At 47.9% G+C, this 22,993-nt stretch overlaps 1 protein-coding gene across 1 annotated transcript in view; it reads left to right on the top strand.

The window, feature by feature from the left end:
- Positions 1 to 22,993, top strand: part of LOC146348967 (peroxidasin homolog) — an 81,013-nt gene that overhangs the window by 53,939 nt on the left and 4,081 nt on the right. Inside the window, exons 12-22 of the mRNA XM_084854391.1 lie at positions 113 to 271; positions 369 to 481; positions 4,449 to 4,605; positions 6,768 to 6,876; positions 7,896 to 8,053; positions 8,711 to 10,214; positions 11,664 to 11,798; positions 13,151 to 13,359; positions 17,103 to 17,217; positions 18,918 to 19,011; positions 21,373 to 21,492. Coding sequence (XP_084710517.1) covers positions 113 to 271; positions 369 to 481; positions 4,449 to 4,605; positions 6,768 to 6,876; positions 7,896 to 8,053; positions 8,711 to 10,214; positions 11,664 to 11,798; positions 13,151 to 13,359; positions 17,103 to 17,217; positions 18,918 to 19,011; positions 21,373 to 21,471 — 2,852 coding nt within the window. The 3' untranslated portion in view covers positions 21,472 to 21,492. The remainder of the gene's footprint in view (positions 1 to 112; positions 272 to 368; positions 482 to 4,448; positions 4,606 to 6,767; positions 6,877 to 7,895; positions 8,054 to 8,710; positions 10,215 to 11,663; positions 11,799 to 13,150; positions 13,360 to 17,102; positions 17,218 to 18,917; positions 19,012 to 21,372; positions 21,493 to 22,993) is intronic.

The raw sequence follows: 22,993 nt of genomic DNA, 5'->3' as shown, positions 1-22,993 counted from the left end.
AGACTGGAAAAATGAGAAACTAAAAGAAACTGAAATTGATATATTCATCCATCCCTACCCAGAGCACAGTTCAAATGCTGCCATCTTAGCATGTTGCTGCTGTTGTTCTTAGGCGGACCGTTGCCAAGTGACCGGAGACACAGCATCCTCTCCACTGGTGCCCTGCGGGTGGTCCGAGTTGCTCTTCATGACCAAGGCCAGTATGAATGCCACGCTGTCAGCGCCATTGGTGTCCGGAGCTTCCCTGTGCAACTCTGGGTGACTCCACGAGGTATGTTCAGACGTGAAATTCCTGCTCATTGGAGTTTCTTCGTCTCCCCCTTTGCATCCCTTGACCCTTCACACTTCCTTTTCTTGCCTCTAAACAGTGATTCCAGTGTTCCTTCACCCTCCACAAGATATGGTTGCAGAGACTGGCCAAGACATCGAGATCACCTGTGCTGCCCAAGGGGATCCACAGCCAACAATAACATGGGCCAAGGTCTGAGCATTTATCACCTAGTCCTAGCAGATGTGCTTTGGAGAACCAAGGGCTTGAGGCCTCTATACCTTATAGAGCAGGAGTGTTGAACTTCATGCCCATAGGCCAAACCTGGACTGCCCAGGATCCCAATCTCGTCTCCAGGGTTCCCAAAAAACCATGCCTCTTCGTAGAATAGTAGGGTTGGAAGGGGCCTATAAGACCACTGAGTCCAACCCCCTGCTCAATGCAGGAATCCAACTCAAAGCATCCCTGACAGATGGCTGCCCAGCTTCATCTTGAGTGCCTCCAGTGTGGGAGAGCCCACCACCTCCCTAGGTAGATGGTTCCATTGTCTCATTGCCCTAACAGTCAGGATGTTTTTCCTGATGTTCAGCCTGAATCTGGCTTCCTGTCACTTGAGCCCGTTATTCCATGTCCTGCACTCTGGGATGATTGAGACGAGATCCTGGCCTTCCTCTCCGTGACAACCTTTCAAATACTTGAGGAGCGCCATCCTATCTCCCCTCAGTCTTCTCTTCTCAAGGCTAAACATGCCCAGTTCTTTCAGTCTCTCCTCATAGGGCTTTGCTTCCAGTTTCCTCATAGGGCTTTCCCCCAATTGCTGGTCGTTTGGTGGTTTCTGGGTTTTGCGTGTTTTTCCCCCTCATTCCAAAAGGTTGAAATGCATCTCCTAAGGTTTAGTTACTGGCATAAAGAACTTTAAGCTGAAATATGCTTGTATTTTTGGTCCACCCCTTTTGCCCTACCCCTTTTTGCCTTTAACCCCCAAAAGCTTCTCTAAAATTTAGTTCAGCCCTTGGGCTGAAAGACATTTGACACCCGTTATAGATGGAAGTTGCCTTCTCCCTTACCTTCCATCCCAAAACCTTGATTGTACAAGGGCTTTCTTGCTGATGGCCCCTCCATGGTAGAACTACAGAGGTTTGCCTGAGTCTATGCCTGAGTACTTTCTGGAAAACCCTGAAAGGTGTATTTGTGTGGGCTGGCTTTTTACAGCTGGGACCAAGCAGGATCATGCTCTGTGTTAGAGCAGGGCTTGGGGTCATTGACCTAGAAAGCCTTTCAGGGATTGGGACCAGCACACTTGAAGGATCGCCATCCCCATTTCAGCCTGTCCATTCATGGCTCTCTTCTTCGGAGGCTCTCCCAGGGGCTCTACTGACTGAAGTACTGCAAACTTCCAAAGATGACAACACACAGCGCAGGACCTGTGATGCAGATCCTAATGAATTGAGGTTCACCTGGTGGTGTTGTCCTTGGCATACAGCAGCCTGGTGCCCTCCAGATATCTTGGACTACAACTCCCATCCTTCCCAGCCAGCATTTCCCAGCACCCATGACAGCCACTGTGGTGTAGTGGTTAGAGTGTTGGACTATGGGCTAGTCACTTAATCTCAGTTTAACCTACCTCACAGGATGAGGTATCATCAGTTGTGAGGATAAAATGGAGAGGAGGGGAGAAACTTGTAAGCTGCCTTAGGTTCCTTGCAAGAGGATAAAAAGTGGGATATAAACAGAACAATAAAATAAATAAAAATTGATCTTGTTCCCCACTTTCATTTCAGATTTTGCAGGTTTTTGAAGTACTACAAGCACTTGCGAACAGAACAGATAGTCAGCTGAGTGTGAGAACCCAGGCAACGATGCCTTTATCACACCACCTCCAATATTCGGGGTGGAGAACCCAAGCATGTCCATTTGTCTCCAACGAGGCTCCCCAGAGTATCCAAGCTGGTCAGGCATCCCTACTCCAAGACCAGCCCTCTGTCCCAAGCTTCAGACTGATGCATCTTCCCATCACCTTAAGAATGCATGTTGGGAAACATGAACTAAGACGCGGCCCTGTGTGTCAAATAGTATAGCCTCAGATGTCCTTTCCCTTTCTGCCTGATGAATTTTACAATGACTTACCGACATCTGGTGGTCACATAGATGAAATGCAATTTCATGAAATGCATGCTTAGTTCACACTCGCCTCCCCTAGTTATTTAAGAGGCAGTGCTTCTAGACGAGGGGGCCACAACCTTTTTTGGGTCAGTGGGCACTTTTGGAATTTTGAGAGAGTGTTGTGGGTGCTTTCACAAAATGGCTGCCATGGTGGGGGGGCTAGGCCATTCACAAAATGGCTGCCATGGTGAGCATGGCCTGCCACAAAACATTCATTTCCCAGAAGGCCAACTGGTGAGACTAAAAGAAAAGTAATTTGCCCAAGAACTGAAGTACAAGTCAGAAGCAGGGGTCTGAGCTCCAAGACACAAAACCACTATTTTGAACCCAAATAAAAATGGTGCCAGATGACAGCACTTTGTTGTTGTTGTTCAGTCGTGTCCGACTCTTCGTGACCCCATGGACCACAGCACGCCAGGCCTTCCTGTCCTCCGCTCTCTCCCGGAGCATGCTCAAGTCCATATTCATTGCATCAGTGATGCTATCCAGCCATCTCATCCTCTGCCGTCCCCTTCTCCTTTTGCCTTCAGTCTTTCCCAGCATCAGGGTCTTTTCCAGGGAGTTTTCTCTTCGCATTAGGTGGCCAAAATATTTCAGCTTCAGCTTCAGTATCTGTCCTTCCAAGGAGCACTCAGGGTTGATTTCCTTTAGGATGGACTGATTTGGCCTCCTTGCAGTCCAGGGGACTCGTCAGAGTCTTCTCCAGCACCACAGTTCTGCTTCCCAGGTTTTTTTAAAGGAAAAGTAATAAGAAATAAAATAAAGGTCAGAAGGGGCAGAGTTCCTGATGGGCATCAAAAGGGGTGTCTTCGGGCACAACATTGGAGACCCAGTTCTACATGGAGAACCGCTAGTGCTAACCATCAAAAGGCATTGTGCACCTGTTCTGTCTCAGGGCATCTCTACGCCAGCCTAAAATCCGGCATTTAAAGTGGGGTTTTCTGCTTCCATTTTAAATGCAGGATCCCGACTCCCTTTTTCATGTGCTTCCTTTCCCCGCACCCTTTCCCCCTCCTTCTCCCCATATCGGAGTCTTCCATCATCTCTCATTGATCTCATTCCTCTTCTTGCCGCCTTTCCTCTTTTCACGGGGGAAACTGAAGCGGAACACAACAGGGTCATTTGATAGCTCATGATCTGCGATCTATTTAAAAATGGAACAAAGGGCATTTAGTGCAGGAGACGCCTTGGATGATCACAGCATCATGTAAAGAGCCCGCAAACGTCCGTGAAGGAGCAATCTCAATCGCAAGATCAAAGCTCCGTGTGAAGGAGCCCTTATCCTCTTCAACTGATACTTTCTGGTAAGAAAAAAGATGGAAGAAGCAATGGGTAAACATGGGAGGGTACAAAGGGGCGATGTCATTATCTGGATCGCCCCAGTAAAAGCCCCTTTAAAAGCCCCTTTAAAAGCCATTTGCAGGTAAAAGCCTTGTCTGGAAGCACTCTAGAACAAAGGCAGCCTGAGTTGGATTTTTCGGAAAACTTGTATGTGCCAAATCAGTCTTGTGAATGACTTATCCCATGTACAGTTTATAGACCAACATTCTCATTTCATCTTAATTTTCTGGGAGGCATTTTGTTGCAAAACATGTATTGAGTCATTCACACAAGACCCATTGAACGCATGCGGACCCACTGGGAGAGCTTGTTCACATGGATGGCAACCCAGACAAAAAACGATTGCTGTGAGTTGGCTCTCAGGCCCTGTCTACACATGCAAGAGAATGAGGTGGTAAAATAGATTGCACCACACAGATTGTAAACCACCCAGAGAGCTCCAGCTATGGGGCGATATAGAAATGCAATAATAATAATAATAATAATAATAATAATAATAATAATAATTAAATTTGTCATTGTTGATTTATCATAGAAACACATTTGGCGAAACACATTCAGATATGTGTTTTCCCCAACCTGCAGTGTGAGGTGGTTTAGTCCATTATACCGCTTCGGCACTCCATGACCAGAATGGAATTTATTCAAGCTCCAGAACTCTTTCTTTATACAACAGGAAGGCATTCAGATCACCGAGAGCGGGAAGTTCCATATCAGCCGAGCGGGAACCCTCTCTGTCAGAGATCTGGGGCTGGCAGATCAAGGGAGATATGAGTGCGTAGCCAGGAATACCTTTGGGTTCACTTCCAGCACCATGCAACTGACAATTATCGGTAAGATAAGTCTTGCCTTGCTTCTATAACGCTGGTTCAGGGTAGCCAGGCTTTCCTCTACCACTGCCGCTATGTTCAAGAAACCCTAATTCAGCCATGGTTAGCCGGGAGACACTGCTAGTTCAACACATCTGATTGGGAAGGCTACCCTAGTTGATCGTATATGGGTTGGTTTGTTCTAGATGACTGATTATTTAATCAAGTTAGGATGCAATCCTATTCATGTTTAGACAGGAAAAAGTCCGACAACTCAGACTAGTACAAACACCCCTAACATTCTCCTTTAAAAAACAAAAACAGCTCAAACAGAAGATTTTCATTTGCCTTGTTTGGTTGACAGCCATGTAGAAGAACACCCGTTGAATGCTGATTTTTAGTTGCTTTTAATACTCTTGTTTTACTTTTTATGTAATATTTTTTATAATTGTTATTTTCTTGCAGTTGTATTGTATGTGTATATGTCTGTCATGGTGTGGGCTGTAAAGAACGGGATATAAATATGGAACAACAACAATACTCATAATAATTAGTCTGGCCTGGGAAAAGGCTAGAACTTTTCCTCAATCCCCCCCAGAGAAAACTTTAAGATCTGCTTGAAAACTGGTGGAAACGTGTCAAAATGCATCTTCAGGGTGCCTGGAGTACGTTTCCTGCTCAAGTGGAAATGTCATTGCAATCTTGGTGCTGGGAAATCATTTGCTTTTACTAAAGATTCATTTGTTTAGATTGCCATGGAGATTAACATTTATGAGTTTTAAGGTGCAGTCCTATGCATGCTTAGACAGAAAAAAGTCCATGCTGGCTCGGGAATGCTGGGAGTTGTAGGACTTTTTTTCTGTCTAAACATGCATAGGATTGGGCCTTTTAAATCTACATATACTTACACCTGAGGAAAATCTGACAAAAGAAAGATGATCCTTTGCTTGAAAGAGGAGAAATGCTTTCCTTGTTTTCAGATGAAGCCACACATAAGTTGTGGCAGGCCTCGATGTAGAAGTGGCATTCTACCTGTCCATATGAGAGAAGGAAGGAAGAAAGCCTCTTCTAAGATAGTGCTGCCATCTGCAGTTTTTTAAGTACTTCTGTTAAAGAAAATCTTTTAAAAATTAAAAAAAAATGGTGCCCAACTCATCAAGGAGATCTTTTCGTCAGTTAGAACATTTGAATCAGTTAAAAACTGAGTCCTACTCTTAAGCCAGGGATAGAGAGCCCCCAGCCTATGGACCTATTCCATATGTGGAGGTTCCCCCTCTGGCCCATGGATGCCCCCAGGAATTTGGCTTTGCACACCACTCATCATCCCAGTTGGGACAATGAGCAATACACAAAGCCAGAGACTCAGACGGTGCTTGGAGGAGCTGTTCCTTGAAGTCCTGGCCCAGCCCTTGTCTCCATGCAGAGAGAGGCACTGTGCCTTTCTCTGCATGGAGAAAAGCAAAACGGGACCAGATGGCATCAAGGAGGGGGAGGAGCTTCAGGGGAGAGTCCCGCCCCCTGGCAACTTCCAGCCCGTCGGATTGGTCCATGGTGAGGGGAATCCAAATATGGTTCAAAACCCTATTTTAAGCAGTGGGGGCTGGTGGCTCTGGTGTCAGTGGGGCGGCGAATCTGTTCCAGGCTTCAGTCAGAGCCAGTCAGAACTCTAAAGGAGCTTTGCACCTTGGAGAGCTCCTTTAGAGTTCTGACTGAAACCCAGAGCGGATTCATCATCCCACCGACATCGGACCATCAGCCTCCACTCAGTTTAAGCAATCAGTGCTATCAGCTGAAGGACCTTAGGAAAAATGCAGGCACATGTAACTCTGCCTAAGGTTTGTCTTTCCTTTTTTCATGGAAGCTGCATATATGCAACAAAGCTGCATTGTAACACAGAGGGCAGCACCAGCAAGGATGCATAAGAACAGAGGATTAAAACTCAAGGATGCAAAAAGGAAACCCACTGGAAAACATTTTATTCTTAACATTCTGACATTACATGTTTTGAGCAAATTAGTTGTGAGAAAACTCATCTGCTCAGAAGAGGTATTGGTGTTGGCTTTTAAGGATAAAGCAGAACATTGTCTACGGACTGTTTCAGGGCGGATGATGGTAAAATGGATGCCCATTTAATTCTGGATTTTGTTTGCTTCCTTTTGTTGTTTTCCCACGGGGGCGGAAAAAAGCCACAAATGTTGGCAGAAGTGGTGATACTTTTGTAGCCACCTCCATCCGGGAAGCCATCAGCAGTGTGGACCATGCGATCAATTCTACACGCACCGAATTGTTTAGCAAGTAAGACTGTTGGCAACGGGGGGGAGGGGGTGAATTCACGCTTACTTGGAAGCAGTGTGAGAGCTGCTCTCCCCATGGCACTCCAAGATGAATTTGCAAGCACCTCTTCTTTCGGGAGGTATGACAGTCCCCATAGATATGCCCCGAAGGAGAGTAGGGATGTGTGAATCTGCAAAACTCAAGTTTGTTGAAGTTCTCAAAATTCCACCTTGAAGCTTGTTCCATCTCATGTCCGTATCAGATCATGAGCGTTGCTTTTTTTCTTTTTGTGTGAAAGCATGTGCAGAGTTTCATGCATGTTTTTCCAAATGTAGGCATCAGTTGTGTGCATCTTTGAGATGTATGCATTCTTCTCCTGTTCATTAAAGTGTGTTTGTGTGCATTTTTCAAAAGCATGCATTTTCATGCACATTTTGCAAATGTACACATGCTGTTGAACACATTTATTTTTGGGGTCCACAAATCAAATTGCAGACTTCAACCAGAGATTGCCTTCATGTGCGTGTTCAGTCTGGAAAGTGCGAACTGAGTAACTCCTGATCAAAAAATGAATGAATTTCTCATACATCCTTAAAGGAGAGTCCAACGATGCAGGCAGTTGTGTTGATCCACACCAATAAACCATTTCCAGCAGTTTCCATCTCCACCAGGAGCAGGTCTTTTGTAAAGCTGATGGACCTTAATTTCCCATACAAGACCAAGCCACCCCGGTGTACTTTGCATTATAACCAGGGGTAGCTCACAGCGATACTTTGTTGCTGGGAAAAATCAATTTCTCCCCCAGCTTCTATGAGGATTACAGCACAGCTTAGAGGGAAAAGGAGAGTCTGAGGGGGGTGGCAGGTAACGTCATCTTCTCTGCTAATCAAAAAGTCCTGGCACTTAGATCCTGTAAACTTTGACTCCACTACAGCACTGGTGTGGAATTTAATTGGAAGTAAAAAATAATCATGCAGAAAATTAGCAGCTTGGAAAACGTGATGCCGCTTAAAACATCACTTTCTATCATCTCCAAACAGACGACCCAAAACTCCTAATGAATTGCTGGCCCTTTTCCGTTACCCATGGGACCCCTACACTATTGAGACGGCCCGGGCCGGAGAGATTTTTGAAAGGACCTTGCAGCTCATTCAGGAACATGTGCAGCAAGGCCTGGTTGTGGACGTGAACGGAACAGGTATATGGCTGCAGCAGGGAGTAGCTGTTACTTGTTTGTCAGCAGATGACCCCTCCTGCTCAAAGGATCAGGCAAGCGGAGCCACTTTAACATGGATGGTACTGTCATGAGTGAGAAATACAGCTTATGTTGTTGTTGTTTCTATAACCCCTTCCCCTTGATGGGGAATATTTGACGGAATATGCGGATTGAGCATATTTGCATATATTACTCAATTGGTGGTCTTGTTTACAAAAATATCTGCATTTTCCCCTAGAATTTGGACTTTAAAAATTAGATATAGAGATTTGTAATGGGCAAATCATGAGACTCATAAAATGTGGGAGGAAGAAGAGCTAGGAGGTGAACAAAATGCCGTGGTTACACGCCCTAACCATGTCCCACTCAAACTCACCCTGATCGTTCCTTCACTTTAAGAACACATTGCTCACATGTATTCAGCTTTTCCCTCATAAGGGAGAGAAACTTGCCCCAAACTCCAGAAATCCTTGGGATAGTCTACGGCAGATTCCAGACTTCTAGCTGTCCTGGTTATTAGTCTTTGATCACTAAGCCATCTGATTATGAGATTTGGAATGCATAAACAGTTTTTATGTTGTACTGAATGTTTATTTTGATTCGAATCCATTGGATAATCCTTTGGGAGTCGCCTTGCAGGTTACCGCTACAATGATCTGGTCTCCCCTCACTACTTGAACATGATCGCCAACCTGTCTGGCTGTTCCGCACACCGCCGCACACCCAACTGCTCCAATATCTGCTTCCATAAGAAGTACCGGACCCACGATGGCTCATGCAACAACCTTCAGCACCCCGTGTGGGGAGCATCCCTCACAGCATTTCAGCGCCTGCTTAAGCCGGCCTACCAGAATGGCTTCAACCTACCCAGAGGCTTCTCTTTGGGTGAAGATTCCAGAGAGCTCCCCCTTCCACTGCCTCGCTTGGTCTCCACCACTATGATTGGCACGGAAACCATTACCCCTGACGACCAGTTCACACACATGCTTATGCAGTGGGGCCAGTTTCTGGACCATGACCTCGACCAGACGGTGGCTGCCATCAGCATGGCACGTTTCTCGGATGGAGAGTCTTGCAGCCAGGTGTGCACCAATGACCCTCCTTGCTTCTCCATAATGATCCCTGAAAACGACCCCCGGGTAAGGAACGGCCGCTGCATGTTCTTTGTCCGTTCCAGCCCCGTGTGCGGCAGCGGGATGACCTCACTGCTGATGAACTCAGTCTATGCCCGGGAGCAGATCAACCACCTCACCTCTTTCATCGATGCGTCCAACGTCTACGGCAGCACAGAACATGAGTCCCTGGAACTCCGGGACCTCAGCGGCCGGCGAGGACTCCTAAAGCAAGGCCATGTGGTTCCAAGCTCAGGAAAAGCCCTCCTTCCCTTTGCAGTGGGGCCTCCCACTGAATGCATGAGAGATGAGAGTGAAAGCCCCGTACCATGCTTCTTGGCGGGCGACCACCGAGCCAACGAGCAGCTGGGCCTGACCTCCATGCACACACTGTGGTTCCGTGAGCACAACCGGGTGGCCACCAAGCTTCTGGCCCTGAACCCTCACTGGGATGGGGACACGGTCTACCACGAGGCCCGCAAGATTGTGGGGGCCCAGATGCAGCACATCACCTACTCCCAGTGGCTACCCAAGATACTTGGGGAGGCTGGGATGAAGGTCTTGGGGGAGCACAAAGGCTATGAGCCCAACACGAATGCCGGAATCCTGAATGCCTTTGCCACCGCCGCTTTCCGCTTCGGCCACACCCTGATCAACCCCCTTCTCTACCGGCTCAATGAAACCTTCCAGCCCACCCAGCAAGGTCACATCCCACTTCATAAGGCCTTCTTCTCCCCGTTCAGGATCCTCCAGGAGGGGGGCATTGACCCCCTTCTCCGAGGACTCTTTGGGGTCCCTGGGAAAATGCGGGTCCCTTCAGAACTCTTGAACATGGAGCTCACAGAGAAGCTCTTCTCTATGGTGCACTCTGTCTCACTGGACCTGGCAGCCATCAACATCCAGAGGGGGCGTGATCACGGAATCCCTCCCTACAATGATTTCCGGGTCTTCTGCAACCTCACCTCTGCTCAGGAGTTCGATGACCTCAAGAACGAGATTAAAAACCTGGAGATCAGGGAAAAGCTCAGGAGGTAGGACAACGTGGCCAAGGGTGCTGGACAGGGCAAGAGTAATTGTACCCATCTCTCTTTATATGTCTCCCTTGTACAGCAATCCCAACCGAGCCACACTGATTGTAGCAGGACTGTGGAGCTGGGGAGGTGGGAAAAACTGTAGGCAGGTAAAACATGGTGCTTCCCTCTCCCACCCAGCACATGAGCCCATTTACTCCTATCACCAGCACCTAACCTGGCTGTTGCCTCCAGCAATAGAACAGAGCAAGCGGGAACTGCAGTAAAATGTTGCAGTGTGAAGTGCTGCTATTCAAGATTCCATCCACTCCGTTCCATTCCCCCTCCACAGTTTTTTGTGTGTTCCCCCAACTGTCAGTGTGTATTCCCTGGCCGCTGAGCAAACTCAGTCCTCATTTGGCTGTTTGTGGGTTTCCCCTCCCCCAGGGTTTCCCCCGCCTAAAGATTTCTTGTATTTCTGCAAACTTTGGGTTTTTCCCCAAGCCTGCTGATACCTCCCACTACTGCGTTGGTGGTGCTGTTTTGGCTATATAAAGATCATCACTCACAGCTTGAACATCAGAAATAGAAGGAACGATAATCTAACGTACTGAAGGACTACAGTGTTGACATGTCCTCCCTTCCACACCAGTGTGCAGTCAGTGCCCAGTGGACTTAATTACTGCAAGTACCTTCAAGAATGTGCAAAAGGGCCAAAGCATATCTACACGATAAACGTGTACCAGTTTTATATGCTAGAAGGGTCAAAGCAGATGTGACATTTTAAAACAGTTGTAGGGAAGGTACCACTTCTGATCAGAGCAGTGGTGGTGCCGGGTTGGGGGTGGTGCAGTTCAAGCTCTTCCCACAGCACCATTTTCCTGATCGAAATCTCCTTTTATTAGCCCCACAGTGGGGGAAAATATAGGTACCTGTATCATACTTGTATTTTCTCCCCAGCGTGGCTAATGGCAGCTTTGGGGTTTGGGGGAGATTTACATTGGTGAAAACAACACAAGGGGAACACCCAAACACCTCCTACCTCAGTGCTGATGTTCCAATCAAAACTGGAACTCTCCACACCTTTAAAGGGGAGGGGGGAGTCAGGGGATCCTATCATAAATCTGCCATGTATATCATGCCTGTTTTGACTCTGACATGGCCTCCCCCAAAGAATCCTGAGAATTGTGACGTGGCGAGAGGGCTCTGAATTCCCTGTTACGGTGTCCCCTTGTGTCCATCACAGAACTACAGTTCCATGGGGAGTTTATTATTTATTTATTATTAGCATGTATATACCTCCTTATTTGCTAAAAAGCCATCAAGGCACTATACAACAATTTAGAACTTTAACATACCAACAAACTAAACAGGGACATTAAAAACCGTCTAAACCCATATGCTCCTAGATAGATTGAACCAGGCAAATTTTGCTCCACCATTTGATCTCTTTCCCCTATTCCCCTGCAGTTTGTATGGAATTACGAAGAATATTGACCTGTTTTCTGCACTGATGGTGGAAGATCTTGTCCCTGGTACCAGAGTAGGACCGACGCTCATGTGCTTATTAACAACCCAGTTTAGAAGACTTCGGGATGGAGACAGGTAACCCAGAAGTTTGACCCAAAATCGAGGCTCTTCACCATTCTGTCCAAGAAGGGGTGGGGAGGACACTAATGGTCGGCCACCTCCCCATGGAGCCTTGTCTGTTTGGGGTGGGTGAGTTAATTAGCAGTGGCACAGTACATTCTTTACATGCAGAAGTTCTCAGGTTCAGTCACGGCATCTTAAGTTGAAATAGTCTTGGGTAGGAGGGCTGGGGAAACAGCGTCACTGTCAGTTGTAAGAGTAATGAGGCATCCAGAATATTGAGTCAAAATCCAGGCTGTCGCCACCCAAAGAAGGTTGTTCCCTGGCAGTAGAGAGCAGCAGATGGGCACACAAGATCAGGGCTCAACACTTGGGTGGAGAACGAACCACTGCTTGCTTTTCTCCAGCCCAGAAAACGTCTCCAGGTAGGGCTGGATCAGGGCGAAGCTCTCTCTCTCTCTCTCTCTCTCTCTCTCTTTCTCTCTCTCTCTCTCACACACACACACACACACACTCTGCATCTCAGCCCCAAGCCCATCACAGGAGTTTGAGCACCTTAGACCTGGGGGGTCCACATTTCTCCTGAATCCAAGATAAGCACCCAGAACATCGAGGTCAAAGGGAAGGAGAGCAAGCTCGCTCTCCACCCTTTGGTGCTGGACCCATCACAGGATCTGGGCGTAAGGGCTCTGAGGGGGCCCTGCGTCACATCTCCATGTCCTGGGGGAGCACTGCCAGCCTCCCCAGGTCCACCGGCTGCCAGGTGAGGAACGTGATGCAGGGGAAATCCCTCTCCTCTGTGCAATGTTTCACATCCACACCTATGAGCTCTTCACGGGACCCAACTTCTCTTATTTTGTATTGCAAAAGATAGGTTGACAGAGGATGGTGCAGGTCAGTTTGTTAGTTGGTTGATACACAGGTGCACGTCACTCTATTTCTCCTCCCTCCCTCCTGGCTCTCACTTGCTGAATGTGTGAAGCATCTCCATTGCAAAGTAGTCTGTCTGAATTGACCTCCGGTGATATGAAAAGTTCTGTCTAGGCCAGCCCACCCCAATCCGGTGCCCTCCAGATGTGTTGGACTACAACTCCCAGCATCCCCCAGCCAGCATGTTGTAATCCATCGCATCTGGAGGGCACCTGGTAGGAGAAGGCTAGTCTTTTGCAATTAATCTGGGATAGCTCGTTCACAAATCCAAGTTACCACTTGTTCATCATGCTACCAACACACACTCAGCATGCCTATGTAAATTGGCCCTAACTTGTTTCACATTTACCAGCCCCTAGACCAGGCTTGGCCTGGCTTCCCTTATTTCCTGGTAATGGGTCAGTTGCTGACGTTCTTGTGTGCGATTTCCCCATCAGGTTTTGGTATGAGAATCTAGGTGTGCTCTCCCCGGCCCAGCTCACGCAGATCAGGCAGGCATCACTCGCTCGTATCATCTGCGACAACAGCGACCACATCCAGCAGCTCCAGAAGGATGTGTTTCGAGTTGCCTCCTACCCTCAGGGCATGGTCAGCTGTGACGAAATCCCAGAAGTGGATCTGCGCATGTGGCAGGACTGCTGTGAAGGTAAAAGTGATGAGTGCAGAACCACTGTATGGGGCAGGAAAGCACTTTCTCTCACACCGGCTCGGAGGGTGTGCAACGACATCTAAAGCAAAAAACTGATGAATAGGGGTTATGCGCATTAACCGGACTAAACCAACATGTAGATGATATGATGCGCATGACACAGCTCTCCAACACATAAGAAAGGACCAACAATAACACATCTAGTTTAAATATATAAACAGATTTTAAAATGTGAAAAGTTTTAGCATAAAGCACCAGCTTCAATCACACATAAGAAGAGTATGCTACAATACCACTTATAAACTGAGCCAGAACCGATCAGGAACAGGCCAAACTTTAGTGAGGGAACAAAGATGAACCTGTATTCAACAGCCAGTCAAGCCACATGAATAAACAGGATGGCTTGTTTCATCTCATCCTTTTCATTGATAGCAGGTTTCAGCTGATCGATGAACGTGGCCTCCTTAATCTTTCTCCTTTGGAGGCTCGGTTGCACTGCTAGCACAGAGATCTTCACCGAAGTCGCTCTGCCGGCCTGTTTCTCCCTCATATGAAGAGACTAAGGTCTAGCTCGTGTCTTGTTATGCTGAATTTCAGCCCAGTGCTCCTTACATCTGTTTAGGAGAGGCCTTCCAGTTTCACTAGTGTAAAAGGAATTACATTCCAAACACTCAGTTTTGCACCTTTAGCTGTACACTCCCCCTTACCTTCCACACAGAGAGGAAGTAGGAGAAAATTGAAAATGCACATCAAACTTCTGCCTCAGGGCTAAACTACACACTACGTGGAGCTAATCCTACTTTTTTAAAAACCTTAGTGTGAGTGTGCAGGCCCCACCCAGCCAATGGAAGTTTTTCTTTCTTTCATTCCAGCATGATGAGGAGGTGAATTTGGGGGCGGGAGGAGCAGCTGAAGGGGAAAGCTTAATGCCTCCTACCCATGCCTAGTGGTCCTGAACCAGATCAGAGCCCTGTGCACTTACACTAAAGTAACCCCCACCCCAATATAGGATAAGCTACAAGCTACCCATGTAACATAGCATGTGCATAATCCTGTAGTGTTGTGCTTTGAGAACTACACTTGCTAAGGGAAGTGGTGTGCTTCCAGATGAGGTTTTTATTGTGTCATCACCCTGGCTCATTAACAGACGATGTTGGGCTTTCCTACATGAGGCATTTATCATGCGCTCGTCATTCCCTACTCATGGTTGTTTACATGTTCTTTAGTTGATGTTGCAGCCCTCCAGTTTCACTTCTCTGTCTAACCAGCACTTTGGGTGAGTTTTTTTAAAGCAGGGAAAATGCAGCATTTAATTGTGAGAGCAAAAGAAAGCACTATCTTCTCTTGTGTATTTGCGCTATTCTGCTATACCACAGTGCCACCTAGAGGCTATGTAGTGGAAAAGTAGGAAAGGAAATGCTCTTCATGTAGTGCTTTGATCTCAATTCTGCAATGAAACCGAAAGTAGATACAGTGAATTAACAGCCTCCTGTAGAAAAGCTCATTGTCTTTCACTCATAACCTTCCCATGTTTTCCCACCAGTTGTGCCAGCTTTTTTCTTACTGTAGAAAATCCGTTAAGGAAAAAAGGGATAGAATTGCTGCTCAATGCCTTCTCTTTGGTAGTGCTAGGAGCCCTCCATCTGGAAGCACCCTACCTGTCCAGTTGATTTACTGGCTGTTAGGACCTACCTTCATGCGATATAAGGGTTTGGGGGGACCTTGGGACCGACTGTTCAATGTTGTTGAACAACTGGGAGAATTATTGTGCTATTACTTATTTATAAATAAAGTGTCTTAAGTTTTCTAAGCCCTCTCCAAAGATTTTTAAAATAGCAGTTCCTGCCCACAGCTGCATATATTAGGGGCAGGGGGATGGTGATGATGGCCACCAATTTGGATGGCTTTAAAAAGTGGTTAGACAAATTCCTGGAGGAGAAGTCTATCAATGGCTACTAGACCTGATGGCTCTATGCCACCTCCAGTGCCAGAGGCAGTATGCCTATGTACATCACTTGCTGGGGAACATGGGTGGGAGGGTGCTGTTGCACTCGTGTCCTACTTGTGGGTTTCCCATGGGCAGCTGGTTGGCCACTGTGTGAACAGAATGCTGGACTAGATGGACCCTGGGTCTGATCCAGCAGGGCTCTTCTTGTGTTCTTATGACATGCTGTTTGTTTATTTATTTAAAGTATTTTTTGTTATATGTTTTTATGCTGCTCCTCAGCCAAAAAGTTTCCTGGAGCAGCTTACAAACAGTCAGTTAACCAAGACAAGCCCTGTTCTGCAGGATTACAATCTAAAAAGAGGAACACACAAAAAAAGGAGGAACACACAAGGAAATTCTGCAGGATTACAATCTAAAATTCTGCAGGATTACAGTCTAAAAGGACATGACACCCAAGGAAAAAGGGATGTGGAAGGAAGAGGAAAAAATGAAGCAGTCTTTTAGCAGGGTTTGGGGGAACAGCTTCCTCCCTTATCTTCCTCTCTTGCAGCCTGTTGCCCTCATACTATCCTGTTATACAAAGTGGTTCTCCTTTTAGCTGTTGGTATGATACTGTCATTGATGAGGGACAAGTCTCTGTAATATGGATCACGGCTGCCTCTCGGGGTAGGGTTTGAAGCTAGTTTTGTCTGAGGGTGAAACTCTGTGTAAAATTTCAGCCATGTTTAACAAAGGCCCAGGTGACCTCTTCTCCATTGCACAGCATCCTTTGGGTACTGGGAGGAGTTTGCATTGGAGAAGGGACAGGCTGAAAGATACTTAACTTTTCCCCTGCCCGCTTCCCCCGCCCTCCACAGCTTTTTTTGCAAGTCTGGCACACTGGTTGGAGGGGGAAGTAAGGAGAATTTGGGGGGGGGGGCTGGCTGGCAGGGGAAGGGTTAAGCACTCCTTCTCCCTATACCCATTTTCTGCTGCAATATGCCCGGTCTGAGGACATGTTGTAATAGAGAAAGGGCCATAAAGCTGCCATTACTCATGGATGGCTGCAGAGTAATGTGTGTGCAAGGAGAGTGGTTCAGATTTGGCTGGCAGGGAACTGGCTTAGGAATGCAGCAGGGGACTGACGTTGTGTTGTGACTAGGAGCCTTTCTACAGGACGCTTTTATTGTGCGCACGTTTCCTCACAGTACTTTGTGGGTCTCTTACACGTCTTTTACACGTCATCCTCCTCCAGGGCCTCTCACATGTTTTGCAACCATTATTGCGTGTGTTTTTTCCTAATGAGGAAAGTCTGGTATTTTTTTCTGAATGATGTTATGTAATGCTCATGTATTTGCACAATTTTGCTATACTACACTGCCACATAGTGGTTGTGTAATGGATCATATAGAAAGTCAGAGAAAGAAAAACCCTGGGAAAAAACACGTGTAAAGGAGTTGATCTTAATTCTTCAAAGAATCCAGGAAGCAGAAGCCTCAGTAAAGGTGGAGGTTAAGGCCTCAAGTAGAAAAGCCCTAGCACTGCCTGATTATGTGCTTGCTTCTGTACTCCTCTCCATCTTGTACTTGTTCAACTTGGACAATTGTCAAGAGATTATTTGAGCGAGACAATAAGCCAAAAGTGCAGACTATTCTCTTTGATATGAAATGCACCCTATAAGTGCTGCCCTATTTCTCCCACCATTCAGGGAAGGCAGAACATGGAGGGTTAATATGATAAACATGGGGGTGTGCATTTCTGAACCTTTTAAACCCCACCCTTGCCCTGAAACTGCTCCTTCCTTTCCCCACAGACTGCAGGACAAGGGGTCAGTTTAGGGCTCTCTCGCAACAGTTCCGAAGCAAGCGGTCTTCTGGCTTCAGCTACCCAGAAGAAAACCCCTCCAAAGACAAGCCTGGAGACCCAAGGTGCGGTGCCTTTATCAATCCTCTTTTTCTCGTTACTGGATCAAAAGGTGGCGTCGCACCCCACTCCAATAATTCCATGCCAAATCGCATGCAAATCATTGGCAAAGTAAGTAGATATTCACTACCGGGCCAGGTCTAGGGTATTAGTACTAGTGTACAAAGCTCTAAACAACTTGGGACCAGGATACCTGAGAGAGCGCCTTCTCCCTTACCAACCTGCCCGGTCACTGAGGTCATCAGAGGGCCTGCTCCTGGTGGTTCCACATGGCCCCATGGCCTGACTGGAGTCCACCAGGAATAGAGCCTTCAGCATGGTGGCCCCCTTCCTGTGGAACTCCCTGCCTTCAGAGGTCAGGCAGGCGCCAACACTGTGTTGCTTCCAGCACCTTCTGAAGACATTGTCACTTCAGGAAGCCTTCCTTGAGTGACCAGCCAGGGTTTATTAAATTCAGTCTTATCAGAACTTGTTTCTTTTCAAATGTTTTAATTGTTTTAACATGGTGTTTTATTCTTTTATCTTTGCTATTACCACTCCAAAATCTTTTGAAATATTCACCTTTTGTTTTTAGATCTTGTACTTTGGACTATCCAGCAAAGCAATGTGTAGCTTCTTATGTACTCTGGGGAAAAGATGTCTGGATTAGGGATGGTGGAGAATTCCGCCATGGATCTCGGTGAGGCCGAATGCCAGTGCATTCAGCCCCCCGAAATCCGTGGCAGAACAAAGCCCCCACCCCCCCAACCCATGAAAGGCATGTAGAATAGAGCCCCCAATCCACAAAAGGCATGCAAAATGGAGCACTTACCTGCTGCTGTCCGTGCTGACTTGTGAATGGCGGCCGCCCTGCGGCCGCCGTTTGCTTCCTAATCATAGCCGTGATAGGCTACGTAAATACTTACGAAGCCTATCATGGCTAATGCAGGGACGCCTTTTGCGTCCCTGCGGAGGCCGTGATAGGCTACGTAAGTATTTACGTAGCCTATCACAGCAAGCAAAAAACAACAACAACAACACGTACGCAAATGGTGGCGGCTACGGCGGCCGCCATTTGCGTTCCCTATTTTTCGCCATTTTATCCTACGTAAATATTTACGTAGGCTATTACGGCAAAAAAAAAAGGGGAACGCAAATAGTGTAGTGGGTGCTATTTGCGTTCCCCTTTTTTTTCTCGCTGTAATAGCCTACATAAATATTTACGTAAGATAAAACGGCGAAAATTAGGGAACGCAAATGGCGGCCGCCGTAGCCGCCACTATTTGCATACGCTGTTTTTTGGGAGGGGCCTGCCGTGATAGACTACGTAAATACTTACGTAGCCTATCACGGCAGCCTGGCTGGACGCAAATGGCGGCCGCTACAGCGGCCACCATTTGCATCCGCGGCAGCCCGTCCGCGGTCAGAACTCCGGCTGCGGACGGCCCTGGCCGGCTGCTCCGCGGAGCCGCCACAGAGCAGAGCCGGCCAGGCAGGATTCTGGGGGGAGGGACGGAGCGCCTCCCCCCCCACCGCGAATCACATCCGCAAAAAGGTAAGTGACTTTCATACATCCCTAGTCTGGATCATCCTGCAATGGATGTTCAAAATCATTCTGCACTGTCGCTGCATTCTTTCAAGTTGCTTGTAGCAGGAGATACCCCACACCTGGTAAGACCCTTCAAGTGGAGTCCTGCTTCACTCTTTATTTTACCACTTCTTACAGGATGGAGGGACCACCTCAGAACTACTCCCCAGAAGAGGATCTTGAGACTTTAGTGAACGAACTTGAAAAAAACATCTCCTCTCTTCGGAAACAGGTAGACGTTGTGTCTGGACATGCCATGCTGGCTGGGAATGATGGGAGTTGTAGTCCAGCACAGCTGGAGGGCACCAAATTGAGGAAGGATGTCTTCAGCATTGAATTCTTCCACCGAGCTCTTCCCTGAGGATCAAAATAGGTGTGATGGCAAGAGGCCTGTTCATTTAAAACTGAATCTACCTCAAACAGGTAGAAAGCAAGATGTGGAGGTCTGGTTTTTATAATCCCCACCCCAGGCACTTTTCTCAGCCAAACTCCAACACTGGAACCTGATCTCAGCTGGGAGAATAGGGCACAGGTGTTCAAGCTATGCTAGGCACAGGGGGACGTCAGCTCCCCTCTCTAGAATGATCCTTTTGCTCTTTAAACCCCCACCCCACCCACAATCAGTAGGGATAGGTGAAACATTTGTTCAAGATTTTTATACAGATTTATCAAATTCACAGCTCCTGAGCCAATATGTGAGCCGAACAAGAGTTGCATGCCAAAATCCACACTTCTCCAAGCTTAGCATTGCAGTTTGTTGGGAAAAAATGCACACCAAAAACGTGCATATTAGTAGAAAGTGTGCACAAAATGCATGCACCAGAGAAAAGTGTGAACAAATTTGCATTGCATCGATGGGAACGTACTTGAAAACACACACACAGAAAGGGGCATATTTTGCCCTTCTTTCAAGACTTCTGCCTTCAGAGGCAAGTTTGGTGGCAACCCAAGAGAGGGCCTTTTTGGTGGCTGCTCCCAGGCTGTGGAACTCCCACCCAAGGGAGGCTAGGTACGCTCTCTCTCTGCTGTCCTTTTGCAAAGATGGCCTTTGGCCTGTAAGCTGGTCTATTGGGGTTGTGCTGTTTTTAATTCTTAATTCCCCCCTCCGCGTATTTATTTATTTATATTATTTTACTCCATTTTAATTGTGTAAGCCACCTTGACTGCCATTTTTTGGGAGAAAGGCAAAGTATAAATCAAATCCATCAATCCATAATATATGTTGAAAAAATGCACACAAAAATGTGAATTTCAAGGCTGACTTAAAAAACAACAACTCATAAACTTATGTGGAAACAGGACAGAATGAGCTGAAGCTTGGAAATCCAACCATCTCAAGGAGAACAAAATTAACAGAGCTGTCTAGTCATACCTATCACATCCCGCTGCCATCATCACGTCTAAGTTTGGCCTGGAAACTTTTCCATTTTGTCTGCATCCTTACTGACACTCTGGGCATCTCTACACCAGCCTAAAATCCTGCATTTAAAGTGGGGCTTTCTGCTTCCATTTTAAAGGCAGGATCACAACGACTCCCTTTTTCACGTGCTTCCTTTTCCCCCTCCCCTTCCCCCCTCCTTCTCCCCGTATCTGAGTCTTCCATTATCTTTCATTGATCTCGCTCCTCTTCTTGCCGCTTTTCCTCTTTTCACGGAGGAAACTGAAGCGGAACACAACGGGGTAATTTGATAGCTCATGATCTGCGATCTATTTAAAAACAGAACAAAGGGCATTTAGTGCAGGAGACATCATGTAAAGAGCCAGCAAACGTCCGGGAAGGAGCGATCTCAATCGCAGGATAAAAGCTCCGTGTGAAGGAGCCCTCTGTATTCCACTGGTGTCAGGGCTGGTGCTACCATTACGCGGGGTCATGCACCCACATCGGGGCGGAGCAGGAAGAACGGTGAATTGCACCACTCTTCCCCCACCCGCCCCCGCCAGGAGGGCCCACTGCTGCCTCCCTGCCACTTCGGAGCAGTGGCTTGCTCCCGCCTGCCCGGCCACTCTCGCCTTGTGCCCCAGCCGCAGGGCTCCTGTGAGAGGTCACACACACACCCCGCAACAGAAATGGAGGCACAGCACGAGTTCCACAGAAGGGCAGCCCCAGGCCTGGCTCCAGCCGAGCCCCGCTCCCACCTGGCCCGCGAGAGGGTGGCTCACCCGTGTGTCCTTTGCCAGCCGCCAAGGCAGGCGTGGCTGGTCTGGGCAGGGCGAGGGGAGCCCTCGTGTGGGGTGGGGATGGCAGCAGCTGCAGTGGGAAGGAAGGGAGCAAGTGAGGGGGCAGCCGACCGAGGGAGCAAGGGAGCGCGGGCGGGTGGGCAGCAGTAGCAGCCCACCTCGCATCAGGCGGCAATATACCTTGGGCCAGGCCAGACTGGTGTTGATCAGTGTGCCTCTTTTACAGCCTTCCCAAACCGGTGTCCTGCAGATGTGTAAGACTGCAACTCCCATCATTCCCAGCGAGCAGGGCCATTGGAGGTGCAGTCTTAACACTTCTGGAGGGCACCGGGTTGGGGAAGCCTGTTCCATTGCATCCCGCCGTGGAATGCAGTGCTGGTGGATGAATGCGCCCCTTTGTTGCCTTTGCTCTCAGGTCAGTGGCTTGGAAGGTCAGCTGAGAAAGCAGCAGAGAAGCACCGTGGCCAAATTCGGCCGGCAGCAGAAGACTGGAGCAAAATGGAGCAAGAGATGACCTGTCCTACGTGGTGCTAATGTGAGAGGACAATCCGCACCGAAAGGGCGGGCCAGGGGCATGTGGGTTCAGGAGCAGCCTCTACTGTAGCAAGCCTGCATTCTGCCTTCCCCCTGCCCCCGGCCTTATCCAGGGCCATGTTTCCATGACAATGGAAGGAGAAGCTAATGGAGGCATACCAGATATTTTAAAAAGGAATTGGCTTTGCTGCGAGCAGGGCTCCACCAGCAGATTCTCTGGACCAGTAAAAATCACTTCACAGAACGTAATTCCTGGTGGGGGTGGGGGTTGGAGTGAACGTCATCAGACCGGCAGGGGCTGTTCAACCTATAGGAGAGGCTTCCCCCTCTCCCCCCCCCCCGCTTCTCCTTTCCCATGAAAGTCCAGATGCACCTGCATTTCAGGAGCAAGCCTCATTGAGCACAATGGGAGTTACTTCCGAGTAGACACACATATGCTTGTGCTAGGAAAGAGAGCAGTAAACACAAAGATGGGAACCAGCCCCCATTTTAGCCCGCAGGATCTCTATAACGAAGGGTGGAAGTAGTTTCTTCCTAATGCAATAAACCAAACAAAGGAGAATTGGAGCCTTGAGATCGCGCTGTGTCTTGTCAGTGGAGGGGCTTCTCTGTAAGTTCCGTGGGCATTTAGAGGGCAAGCACCATTCGGCACAATGGGAGGAAATGACCCTTGACCAGGGTCACAGTGAAAGGCACACCCCTGGGCAGGGCTAGCATACCCAAGGTCAATGTTGGGGTTGGGGGAAACAGCAACTATGCTGGGGAGAACCCAACTTGAGGAAAAGCATCGGACTATAAGCAGTCTCAGGAAATCCGGTTTTTCCGCAATAAGCTCCGGGGTGGCTGCTGGATGGCCACGGCATCATCTATCCCTAATGACCTCAACACACAGCCAGCTCAGAGTAAATCGCAGGTGGAAACACCCCCCTGGAAGGCCAGAGGGGGAGCCACAGAGAGTCTTTGTGGGTGAAAACAGATGCAACGTAACACAGAGTATTCAATTACGACACGTGATTCATGTATGGAACATGCTGTGGTTTTATGGTGATGGCAACCAACTTAGATTAGATGGCTTTAAAGCTGGGATCGGACAAATTCAAGGAGCATAGGTCTATCAGTGGCTACATATCACGATGGCGATATGAAATCTCCCAGTTCAGAAGCTTTAGAAGCCTCTGAATATTGTTTGGCAGAGGGCTCTTGCCTTCATGCCCCACTTGTAGCCTTCCTGGGGGCATCTGGTTGGCCATACTGGGAAGCAGAATGCTGGACCAGGTGGACTTTTGCCCTGATCCAGCAGGACTCTTGTGTGCAAGCTCCTTTCCCTGCATTTTCAGCTTTTCTGAAAGAAAGAGAAAAATTGCCTGCTCTTTTAATTACAGAGATACAAACAGAACAGGATGTAGCCAATCGCTCAGCAAGACGTAGACCTGATCCCTGCCTCCCAACGTTCTGGCCAATGAGAAGCACGGCACTGGCATGACTGACAAGCACTCAGGGAC

Source organism: Heloderma suspectum, chromosome 4, assembly GCF_057233095.1.
Source record: "Heloderma suspectum isolate Gila_16-S chromosome 4, 16-S_ref, whole genome shotgun sequence".
Lineage (NCBI taxonomy): Eukaryota > Metazoa > Chordata > Lepidosauria > Squamata > Helodermatidae > Heloderma > Heloderma suspectum.
The sequence above is the reverse complement of the archived record's forward strand: the minus strand, read 5'-3'. Positions and strand labels throughout refer to the sequence as shown.